Source organism: Coffea arabica, chromosome 11e (genome assembly GCF_036785885.1).
Source record: "Coffea arabica cultivar ET-39 chromosome 11e, Coffea Arabica ET-39 HiFi, whole genome shotgun sequence".
NCBI lineage: Eukaryota > Viridiplantae > Streptophyta > Magnoliopsida > Gentianales > Rubiaceae > Coffea > Coffea arabica.
Genome location: NC_092331.1, coordinates 49,130,576 through 49,143,473, shown reverse-complemented (window position 1 = coordinate 49,143,473; position 12,898 = coordinate 49,130,576). Strand labels below are relative to the sequence as shown.

General features: G+C 39.9%; 1 protein-coding gene across 1 annotated transcript; it reads right to left on the bottom strand.

Annotated features, from left to right (window-relative positions):
• Positions 1 to 5,876: 5,876 nt before the first annotated feature.
• LOC113718380 (putative F-box protein At1g67623) lies at positions 5,877 to 6,941 on the bottom strand. Its single transcript, XM_027243287.2, has 3 exons — positions 6,817 to 6,941; positions 6,554 to 6,716; positions 5,877 to 6,287 (listed from the first exon to the last, which is right to left on the bottom strand). The coding sequence occupies exons 1-3, from the start codon at positions 6,939 to 6,941 to the stop codon at positions 5,877 to 5,879; spliced, it is 699 nt and encodes a 232-aa protein (XP_027099088.2).
• Positions 6,942 to 12,898: the final 5,957 nt, after the last annotated feature.

Here is a 12,898-nt window from a genome sequence, read left to right as displayed (position 1 = left end):
AAAAAACTCAGCTTGTATCCTTTGCAAACAAAAACAGAAGTAGGGGAAGAAAGTAGTACCAACATATATGAATTAGACAGGCCCAGTGTCTCACTAAAGCACAACAGTTTTGCTTGTGTGTCCCATCAGAAGAGAGGTTCTCTCCTTCCAATGGTTTGGAGAAGCCTCCGTACAGTGAACGGTCCATAAACTGATCTTCCTCATGCTTTCAAATTTTCCTTTTTTTCTTGCTCTGTGCATATGATCAGACGCAATTTTAGCTATCATAACGAGGTGTTGAACTATTGTGAACATATTCCTGAACATGAATGCAATGGATACCTCCGGAGAATATCTGTTTGGGGCTTCCCGTTTGCGCGTCACTTGCTTTGTTGTGTTATGCAGTCCAAGCTTGCTGACAACATTAACATAAAAGTGCCAATCCACACTGCCTTCTGTTACAGGTGATTGTCCAAAACGGTTTCGCTTAATGAAATCTCGTACATTATCAGCACTGGCCAATTTCTTCAGGTGTCGTACAAAATCTCCTTCAGGATCTGCAAATATGTTTTGTGTCAGGCTAGCTGAACAGGCTGTGCTTACCGTAGCAAAAGCCACATTTCAAAGCATCGCGAACCGCGTTTTACCCAAATAATTGTCTTCTACAGTGTAAGATGTATAAGAGGTGGGGAAGATTGCATTGTACGGCTGAAGAATGAGTAATATGGAAACAGTTAGCCCTTATACACATATTTGTGCATACCGGAACATATACATCATAACGATCAGTGGGTATGGTGCACTTACAGAATTAAGGAATGATTTATACGGAGAATCATCGACTAATATCGTGTTAGAGCTGTTGTACGACTTGTATTCTCCCCACACATGTTTTAGGTCCTTAAACATGACCGTTTTGCTTGGATTTTCCCTAAGGCTGGTTTGTGTCATAGTGCACCGCGACTGATCCTGCACAATATTGATTGTTCCCGACTTTCCTTTATCAGAAGTCTTGCACACGGACTGACTACACACAATCGAAGTAATTTGTGAATTACATCTCACCCAAACAAATAACAGTCTCTGCTCCAAACGTTCATTCATTTTTTTGGATAGACTGTCCAACACTGGTTGAATATTGTGGCTGCAGAAAACACAAATGTCTTCAATTCGAATGATAACACAAAAACTTGTATTGAAGTTCCAGTTAATGAAGTAATTCAAATATAGGTTCGCGGATACCTTAGCTTCGATGACCAAACAGCCACCTCAAAATATGACAGACACACCTTCAAAAATTCAAAGCAATGTGGCCTGAAGTTGAACTCCCGATTTCTGGTCGAATGGCGAAATGCACTGCCCAGAACCACTCCATTCAAATCAACAATAAGAAGCTTCTTCTTTGAATCATTGGCGGACGCAAGTTCTGGCGGGCTTTTTGTTACCCTTGTACCTTCGACTGGGGAAAAAATGAAGGCATACAATTTTTCAGCACATGGATTTTGCATGTGAGATCCAATTTGAATGTCATAATGCGAAATCAAACAAGAGGAATTGGAAAGTGTAAAGCAAAGATCTGGGGTCGAGAATTTATTACAATGTCGTGAGCAGAAGTCAATTAATAATGGAATAGCGGGAGTAGAAAAGCAATTTGTGAATGCGATGGTCACGGGGAGATGCATCGGAACAGAGGTACGTACACTTTTTATGGTTTCCTTTATACAAGATTAATTTCGTACCAATAATTTGCAAATGCCCTAAAGAATTTAAAATTTAATATTGCCTTCATATGCAACGAACCAATTACAGTAAAGGCGAGACATAATGTACCGTTCCCTGTTTCCTGATGCCCCACATCGTTGGTAGCATCATTTTGCAAATCTCCTCTGGTTACAGCCTCATGTGCCTGTTTATTTTCTATCAGGAACGCAGCATAAGCGAACGGGTCCGCAAGTTTCCCCAAAGCGATCTCCCAGGCAATAAATTTTCTAGCAATGACAGCATCAAGCTGTACATACATTCAGAAATGATGTCAGACGCAATAAAGTGAGCTTGCCACAAGGGGTTGTATACTTGTGCACTTACAAATTGTGGCCGACACCCCTTTGCCCAACATTGCGCAAACTTCAAGGTGAAAACCCCGCAACTCGCCGCGTCTGTCTGTTTTAGTTTGTGTTTTACAAGAATAAATGTCCAGGGTTGATTTTGGTGGAAAATTTCCATCAAAATCCATTCCTAAGAAGGAAATAAATACAGCAGGTATCGAATGTTAGAAATATGTTACCTTCTTCGGAAATGAAGCTAAGGTACGATTTCGATGTTTACTCACCACAGATTGCATCAAACCTTGGTAGAAGCTTTTGTAATTGTCCATAGAATCAACAATGTACACTTCTTTGTCCTTGACATGTGCAATCATGAGCAACCAATGATTTGAATAAATGATTGGGAAAAAAATCTGCAATCGCATACAACGAGCAATGTCGAATGTGTTAAAAGCTAAGGCATATTAGGCTGAATCCAATTCCACTAACATGCAGCTGCTACTCATATTGTATAAGAATGTTAAGGCGAGAATGATAGGTAATGTTTACCTTTTCAGGATTTGTCATGGAGTCGTCATTGCTTTGATCAACGAATGGCTTTTTGGTTGCGGGAGATATGCATGGATAGTCTAACACACATTTCAGCTACAACGAAGTGATTGAGAAGCAAGTATTAGTTCCACATTTTGCAAGGCACAACAGCACATACAATAATTTAACATTACGTACCCAAAACATAGGATTGAAGAAAACAAATTGCTTATATTGTTTCTGGAGTAAGTGAAGGTACTGGGTCACAACCTTCACAGAATGGAACAAATTCAAACATTGAATAAGAGTGGAAATACAAAGCCAGATCAGTGAACAAGGTAGGCCTGTGCAATCGCATAAAAACTTACTTTGTCACTGAGACATGTCTCCTGAAGCATCACTTGCTCCAGTTCTTCTCTAGTAATATCAAAGAGATGCTGCCTATCTAGTGTACTGGCACAGCTGTGAACAATGATTGACATGATTACAATAAAGAGATGAAAGCGAGACCATTGTTAGCCATTGACAGTACCGATAGTTTAACATACATCTGCGGGACGAGTTGTCTGACATGAAAGCATACGGCTTCTTTCAATTCATCAGGTGGTACGCCGGAAGTTTGTGGTAGACACTGGACAATAAATTAAGGTATTAGCATATATAAAGGGGATTACAGGAAAGCGCAGGAGCATGTCTTACATCTCGTAGAAATGGCAATGTCTCAAATCCGCAGTCCTTCACTTTGATGGCACCAACCCCTTGTAAAATTTGTTTCACTTTATCCACAACCTAGTCATACAAATATTGGGTTATCCTCCTGGGTTGCCATCGAGAAGAAGAAACAAGGAGTAAAATAACAATGTCACATACAGTTGCCCCTTTTCTGGTCTGTTCATATAGTATGACAACTTCTTCAAGGTGTGCTTTTTCCCCCACAACCGGCCGCACCTCGACCCCAGCACACTTCCCCTGCTTATCCATCTCTTTTATTTCTACAAGTTTTCTATTCGCGTCCCCATTCTGACCAATGACAGCATCAGAGGTATAGGATTTCTTCCACATCCAACCACCATCTTCACCTTTGACTGCCAGTCTTTTGATGTACGATACTCCCATTTTGTGGCCGTAAAATCCTTTGTCAACATGGTCAGCCAAGAATGGCACATCAAAGCGCCTAAACAGCCTGGTCAGCAACATACCAAAAGGGAGATGTGTTCTCTTATTCTCCCTGCTCTTAATCTTCCTAATCCTGTTGAGCATAGTTGCAATGATCAAATTGCCTATGTTTACAGGTTGTTTGTGTAACATATGCCACAGTATAACTCTTTCTAATGCACTAACGGAAGTGATACTTCCGGCTTTAGGTACAATGCTATGCGTTATTATCAGATGTAACAGCCGTGGGACCACTTTCATATACGGCGCATAAAACTTATTCTTTTTGCCCAAGTTCATAACTCTGTAACCATTTAGCCGAATCTCTCCAAGAAATTCTAGGTCATTGTACCCCTTCACAGCAACCTTATCTACATTCTTTGCGCTAATCCGTCTATAGTCAACAGTGTATCCACTGTCAACCAACCCAAACTCTGAACACAAAACCTCAGCAGACAATTCCATGTGTACATTCCTAACCACTGAACGCAGAACAGACTTCTGCTTATTTGCCCTACAGTTAGCATAGAATTCCCTAACCATTGCATCATAGCACTTGTCATTATTTCCCAGCAAATTTAACAAATTTTGGGCATTAAGATATTCCGTGATATCGATACACTCACCAGCGAGAGCTTGTACGTCGACCCACATGCCTGCATACACTGGAAGACTCATACAGGCCTCCATTTTACTGCCTATGCTTGCTTCGGGCTGCGGTTCAATTGTTGAGTACGTTGAGCAACAGAGGAACCGAACGCGAAAAATCCGATTTATTTGGACCTTGCCGCCTGAACTGCTCCAAATTTCAGAAGGGGGGGAGGGGGGAAAGTTTAAACCGAAGCTTTTCAAGTGTGTTTACACAACAACGGAGCTTTTAATGGGCTAAACAGGAGAAAGTATGAGAAGTTCAGCAAAGACGAGCTTTTTGTGGGATAATTGATCAGGCGGGGACGGGCGTGGAGGGGAGGCAAACCCGATTTGGTCAAATCAAGATAAACCCGATTCGGTATTCCAGCGTCTATTCCGAAGCGGGTTATGCGGAAGGCAAATTACAAGGGGTTATATTACAATCTATTCATAATAACAAATGTAATTATGTATTTATATAATTTATTAATATTATATACACATATATTATAAGGGATACTTTCACAAACCTCCCCTGAATTAGCTTATGGAAAAATCAGAAACATTATCTTTATGGACGATAGCCAAAAAGAGCTCGTGTTTTATTCAGGAACTTGTTTATTTTCATTTAATCCCATAAATAAATTTGTTTACGTAAATCGACTTTATTGTAAAGGAAAGCCATATAAAGGTCCGTCTTTTATTGTAAATCGAGTTTATTTTTTACATTTTTTCCGATAAATAAATTTAGTTATGTCCGAGAGTGTACTCTGTTGTTATAATGGAGGAAAGCCATAAAGAGTTCAGAAACATCAACGTAAATCGATTAAATTTTTATTTCATCGGAGTGAACAATTTATTTATGGAAAAATGGGTACTCCGTTGTTATAATGGAGGAAAGGCATAAAGAGCTGGTCAATTAATGTAAATCGATTTTATTTTATTTTTACCCGATACAAAATTTTATTTATCTAAAAATGGGTACTCTGTTCTTATAATGGAGGAAAGCCATAAAGAGCTGGTCAATTATTGTAAATCGTTTTTTTTTTTTTACCCGATGTTTGGATTTTATTTATGGAAAAATGGGTACTCTGTTCTTATAATGGAGGAAAGAAATAAAGAGCTGGTCAATTGACGTAAATCGCTTAGAATTTTTTTTTAAACCCAACAAAAAATTTTTTTTACGAAAAACTGGGTACTCTGTTCTTATAATGAAGTATAATGAAGTAGAGCCATAAAGAGCTGGTCAATTAACGTAAATGGATTTTTTTTTTTTACCCGATAAAAAACTTTATTTATGGCAAAATGGATACTCTGTTCTTATAATGGAGGAAAGCCATAAAGAGCTGGTCAATTGACGTAAAGTGATACTTTACAGAACAGAACATATTGAAGATAAGCTATTTAGCTTTTCATACCAGTAATATTAACAGAGTAAGAAGTAGCGGTCAATTTACTGAAAAAACATAATTAATTTGTACACCATGGTGACAAATTTGTGCATCAAAAGGAGTTGTCAACATTCAATCTTATACACTAACGATAAGGTAGGGCAGCACAAATTGCTCCAATTTCTTCATCGCAAGCGCAGGCTTCACATGTACTCTCCTCCTCCACGTCATCGGCATCCATAGGCCATGAAGATGTTTTCCTCTCGTGTGTCATGGCACAACAAATGGGCGTTGGCTTTAGAAACAAAGGGTTCTTGACCCATATCATCCTCAGCAGCGCTCGCAAATTGTGACGAGGATGAAATTGTTTGGCATAAAGAATTCTGGATTTCTTCAACCCGCTCAGCAGTCGCATACCTTTGCGCTTTAACTCGTCCCCACCAAGAAAGATGTAAATTATTCCCAACGCATATGCCGCATCCGCATGGCCTGAAATGGCAGCTTCTTCCAGGCATTCCAATGCTGAGTCCTCATGCTTGTCCGTAAAATAATCAACCTAAACAGTGCAAGGTTGATATTACACTCTTCCGTAAAAGTCATCGGGGAAATAGTAACGAAAAAATCAAAAAAAGTGCTTCGTGAACATCCAAGGCGGCGGGACAATAATTATTTACTGGGGCAGAAAGCTGCAGTAACCTGTTGTATATATACGTTTTGGGGTAAAGTGTGCAGACCAAAATCATCATCAAGTTCAAATGATATAGATGACCTCAGCTTAGTCTAGAAAATTTCGAGCAAACGGGACTTCGGCCCAATGCTTACCACTCCTTTTCGATACAAGGCTTCTGGATTTTTGCTTTCTCTACACTTCTTCAAGAACCTCGACACTTGGTCGTTTTTTGACCACGGCACGATTTCAAACTTATCCATTGACACCCGGTGGTAAATGTTGTCTGCTTCCGAAACTTCGTAAAACAACTTACAGCTGCAAAATAAGAGAAATGATCCATTAAACGCAAACGATTGTAACATGTCATATATTTTAAACGCCTCTTCCTGTTTCTATCACCAATACCAGAACGAACCATAGTTTTGCCCGGAAAAGATCAGTGGATGAACAAGATGCGACACGTGCAAGCACCTCGGATAGCACCTCGGTCGGAAGGGACAGGATGCAGGTTGTTGAACGCCCTTTTTGTTCGTTGGCCATGTCCGGTTAATTTCTTTTACTGGCCACAGTCGAGTGAATCCGTCGAACGCCCAAGAATGGAGTAAACTTCAAACAACACCTACTTCCTAATCAAATCCAATAATGATTGATAAGGTGTAATATATAGCCCTGTTTGTGGGAGACCGAGTAACCGTAGCGATAAACGAACAGAAATTTGGAAAGGCACAACTTCTCCTGCAAACGACGCAACATTCTGTCGTCAAAAAACAGTCATCCGAAACAATTTTACAAACCGACCAACGTATTATTCCAATACGGTTATTTCATACGCACCGTAACAAAACACCGGTAGCAAGGGACCATGAACAGTCACGATGTACACCTACATCGTAAATTGGTCGACGTTCATCGCAGAGCAAAGGAGCTTCCACAGTGATAAACAGGGAGCCTTAGTTCGTAGCTGTAATGGGTCGGCAACCAGAGCTGGTATGGGAAATGGTCGCTATCACAGATTTGGCAGAGAGGTCCGGCGGGTGAAATGGCAACCGAAAGGGCAAAAGGTGATGTTGAATGCATATACTCCCGCAAGCCTGACTCCTCGTATGCTGCCACGGATGTATTTGTGGAGTCTGTCACCCATTAATTGAGAAGAGGCATAAAGAGCCGGTGTTTATTCGCCAAGTGGGTTAAAAGTAATAAAGAGCTGGTGTTTATCCTTTGTAAGCCTTTTCTCTATTATAATATGATTATGTATTTTTTTTGTTATAAACTAAAATTCATGAAATACTATAATTCAATTCAATTATGAGAGAAAATGAGTACAGGATTGTACCTATAATGGATTGTAACTTCTATACATACTATAGCAATATTTCATGAATTAATCCTCTTGGGAATACGTAGGGACCTCTACTCACAAATTGTTGTTTCATAACATTTTTTATTTTATGTAACTTTCACATATTTGATTTATGTTACACAGAAAACAGACGTCGGGTTTCCTTTTGCCCGCTATTAAACCCATTTTCCCTATAAAGAGCTGGTATGTTGCCAGCAAAAAAGCGGAGACAAATCGTACTACAAAACATGCCAGTTTCCCATTCAGCGCTGGTATAGTATGCGTTGTATGTTCAATGTTTCCTAATAAAAACCATACTAGTTCTGTCTTGGCCAGTATTTGCTGCTATAAAGAGGTAGTATGTTGCCCATAAAAAGTTGGTACAAAACATACTAGTTTTCCTTTGGCCGCTATGTAACCAAAATTTGGATATAAAGACCTGGTATGTTTCCCATAAAAAGCCGGTATTTTACACATAAAAAACCAATAAAGAGCCATAAAGAGCTGGTATGTTAAATACATAAATTTAACTTTCACAAATTGGCGCCAAATTACTTCTTCTATTGCCGCCTACGAGTAATAATTTTTTAATCACCTTCAGTAGATATTAAATTTTGCAAAATTCTAGTTAAATGTAATTACCAACCGCCAGATACTTTTGGCAATTACTTAGCGTAAGTAAAATTTAAAAGGTGATATACTAATATTTTTACGAAAGGAAAAGTAATAGGTTTTGTATTTAACATGATTTAAATACGTGAAAGTAAAAAAAAAAAAGGTGATTGCCCAGTAATATATCCGTTTTGTATAGGTTTCCACTATTACGAGTTTCTTCCATTTAATTAGTCTAATTAGTCACTTATTTTATGGTAAATAGGTAACCTACAAGGTGACTTTAAATTTGTGAAAATCGGCAATTTTCCTGCCACATCCGGACCTCTACAATTTTTTTGTATTGTACTTATAACCCCTCAACTTCAGTAATCATTCCAATAATTTATTTTTCTTTCAATCTTCTACCAATACAAGGACCAAACGGGGCATACAAAATATATAAAAATACCTTCTCACAGATGAAAATAATATTGTAATCAGATTTGGACTGCATTGTTACAAAAAACTTAAAATTAAGGGAGGTCAGTGAAATCTTGACAAGCTCAGGGGTTGCCAGTGAAAGTGTCAGAAACCTCAGGGACAAATTTGTGACATTATTCATATTTACTGTATTCGTTCCGAAACGTCAACATAAGGAGCAAACAAATGTGTTGACTACTGTGAAGTAAAACCTATTCCTTCCTTCCAACCCCCAAATTATTGTTAAGGGCGGTGTCCGTGGACACCGTGGGAGCGGCGCTTCAGCTTGTGTTTGGCAGGGATAAAGTTAGGCGGTGTACCGGAGGAGATAAACCTTTGCGAATGGCTTCTTCGTCTTCAGCCGGGTCGGCCAATAGCACGGTCTGGCCTACATTATATTGCAATTGTGGTCGAAGCTGTGCAGTTCGCGTTGTCTGGAAGTCTGAAGCAAACAGGGGGCGCCACTACTATCGCTGCGCTAACGCCCTGGTAAGTTCCACGGTACAACTGTTCCGAACAAATATTTCAGATTGCTAACGTGGTTCTATTGCAGAGGCCCTGTCGAACGTTCATTGGCTGGTGTGATGAGTTTGCTCGAGCAACGGGGTTTGAAGTTCCCGATCCCGCCCCGTCAAGTACCGCCCCCGTCAGCATTAGACCCGCGGCGGAGGTGTCTGCCATCAATGCTGAACTGAGAAGCATGCAAAGAAACGTGACGATCCTTAACATTGCTGTGGTAGCTGTGGTGGCGGTAGTCCTTGTTCTAGTTCTGAAACCGTGAATGAATGTGTTCCCGTTGATTGCATCCCCTCGATGCCCCCCCCGTTGCAGTACTGTTTGTATGGTCCCAATAAGGATAGAATGGGCATTTAGGCTCGTTTACAGCCTCTTGTATTTTTGTGGTTGCTACTGCTGTGGCATTGCCTTTTGTCCATCCGTTGTCAACCGGTGGTTGCCGCATATGCGACTGAGTTGGCCAAACCGGCGGAGTGATACTGTGTAATTTAAGATTTTCCCTTATATAACATACTAGGTTTCCGTATTTGGTTTTTGTTTACATTGTGCATGATGTGTTTTTCCGAAACGCCTGTTCCCTTTGTCCCCCGCAATGTGTGTGCGGATGAGGTACTACGGATCGTAGATGGATCGATGAACGTCATTAGTCACTGCGATGGCAACCGCTGCGTTGTTAAATATGAACTTCAGCTTAGCCAGCCAACTGAACAAGTTGAAGCTTACCAATTGGGATGTGGCACAGCATTGTTAGGTTTACGGATGCGAAATTTGTGGAGTTGAACGACCTAAACAAGTTCTTACTTATATATTTGGATTTAAGTACATCCGCTTACTGCTTACATATCCGACAATACGGTGCACGGCTTACATTTTCAGGCCTTGCATAATATCATCCCCTAACCCCTACCCTTCGTACGCTTACAATCAAAACCATGCATGGTACGCCCAACAACACCAAGGGCCAAGAACAAAAAACCGCCCAACCTCCAAATATGATGTTCAACAAAAAAAATTAAAAGCACACCGCTGTAACTGCGAACGTTCACTCGAAACGCTCCACAATAAGACCAAACATAGGGTTTAAGGAGGCAACGGTGGTAGCTACCCTGAGAAAGCTGCGGTATTTCTTGCGCCGCACAGTGAGGAGAAGGCTGTCAATAGCATCTCTGTCTTCAAACGTGATCTCTACAGCTGATGGATTCCAGCAAATGGTTGCGGTGTGAAGGTTGTCCGCAATGGCAACGTTACGTGTCAAGCTGGCGGCATACCCCTCTTCAGCAAGAAACCGTGTTACAGACCAGTCTTCAAAGTTGGCGCCGAAGAGGATCCACACGTCGGTATGGAGCAGTGGTTTTTGACCGAGGAAATGTGCAACAAATTCCTCCTTGCCCACAAACCAGGCATTGTAGGTCATGATGTAAAACGCCTTCAGGTTCTGCATAAGGGGGAGTGGACGACGGCGCCACTTGACCAGCGAACGGAATACTTCCTCGTTCGCAATGGGGTTGCGAACCGGTATGCATGACACCAGCATCGACTGCGGAAAGTCCGGTCCCGGAAACCTATCTAACCGCACCAGCGCCTCCTCAACTATCCACTTCACGCCAATGTGGTGAAGTGGTAAGAGCTCGTGTTGAAAGTAGGCGACCATGCCTCCGTTGTTGAGGACATGCATTTCAGGAAGTCGTCCATACCCTGCCATGAGTCAGTCTGAAAATCGATTATGTTACGAGGAATGAAGGGTCGGTTCAGGAAATAAACATACAGAACCCTATGAGAATATACCAGTACTTACATGTTACGGGTGGTAAAAGGAAGATGCGAAACTGATACAACGGGGTTGTATGAAGCTCAAGCGGCATGCAATAGGGTTCTCTGTTGTGCGAAACCAACGCCGGGGTGAATGGGCATGCAAGGAAGAAGTTTAGTTGTGTGAAGCTTTTATAGGAGGACATAAGGGTACGATGGATACTATGTTCTTATAATGGAAAAATTGCCATAAAGAGCTGGTCAATTGACGTAAATCGATTTTAATTTTATTTGTACCCGATATAAAAATTTTTTTTATGGAAAAATTGGTACTCTGTTCTTATAATGGAGGAAAGCCATAAAGAGCTGGTCAATTGACGTAAATGGATTGTAATTTTTTTGACACCCGACCAAAAATTTTATTAATGGAAAAATGGGTACTCTGTTTCTATAATGGAGGAAAGCCGTAAAGAGCTGGTCAATTAATGGGAAAATTGATTTTATAAAATTTGTTCCCGATAAAAATTTTATTTATGCTCCTTAATGGGTACTCTGTTCTTATAATGGCGTAAAGCCATAAAGATCAGGTCAATTAACGTAAATCGATAAATAAGGAAGTTTTTTACCCGATACAAACTTTATTTATGGGCTCTGTACTTATTAAATGCTGGTCAATTACTAACGTATAAAAAAATTTATTTATGGAAAATTGTACTTATAGAATAACAATGGCGAAGGAGCTGTTAAACCATTAAAGAGTACAAATTTTTCCATACACAACTTAATTTAACTGGCATTTTTTCAATTACCCAACTTGGTAGAAAAAAAAAAGAAAAATTCATAAGACTCACGTACAGGGAGATAAAAAACCTTATAGAGGAGTTATTTGCTCGGTTGGAGTGTAAATCTGGTGCGGACAAGACTGGCGCCAGTCTTTCTTACAGGAGAAGATGCAAGAGTTGTACAATTTCGTCAGATAATGAACGGTCGTGCGTGGAGGGGAGCCCACCTTTGCTTGTTGTGAAAAGATCAGTGTGAAGCTTTTGATTGACTACTGAACCATGGCCCTTCACATATGCGAAACTGGGGGGAAACACTGGCGGCTCCCTATCCCGTATGGCGAAGGATACAAGACCATGTTCCCGCCCAAAAAATTTGTGGTTATCTTTGCAGGCCATGGGCGGAACAGTGGCAGCCGATATCATTCATGAGAATCATGACAAATCAGCAAAATTCACAGTTTTCTTTACATTTGATAAACTTAAGTGTTACTAATTCACAATTCGCGGCTTGTGAAGATTAGCGAAAGAATTAAAGAGTTGGGTTCAGCAAATGGGTTGTTCATTTTATTTATTTGCAATGATGGAGCCAAGGGGGCAGAGGGGGGCCATGGCCCCCCCTAAGTTTTGAAAAATTTAATTCATAATATGTAAATATATGTATAAGTCAAAGTTGGCCCCCCCTAATTTTTTAGAAATTTAGTTTATATTATGACAGTTAATATACATATTATATATATCTGTGTGTCTGTGTGTGTGAATTACCACCTTTTGATATAATTTTTTGTTCAAAAAAAAGTTATTTATTTTTAATTGTACTAATTATTTAACATTCAAAAAATTATATAATTTGATGATCCATCGTATCATATTTACCAAATTTGATGTATTATAATAAAAGACTTAATTCATAATTATCAATGGGCTACAATAAAAATAATTACTTTATTGGTCCATATACAAATATACACCTTAGCCTAATTGAACCAAAAATTTAAACTTAGTGATCTATCCTCTTGTTGACTCATATACAAATATAC

Bases quoted from the DNA above. Each gene is read 5' to 3' on its own strand.
- LOC113718380 (XM_027243287.2), bottom strand. From the start codon at position 6,941: ATGGCCAACGAACAAAAAGGGCGTTCAACAACCTGCATCCTGTCCCTT. The intron at 6,717-6,816 runs GTTCGTTCTGGT...CTTATTTTGCAG, and splicing joins CTTTTCCGGGCAAAACTATG to CTGTAAGTTGTTTTACGAAG. The intron at 6,288-6,553 runs GTAAGCATTGGG...TGCACTGTTTAG, and splicing joins CCTTGTATCGAAAAGGAGTG to GTTGATTATTTTACGGACAA.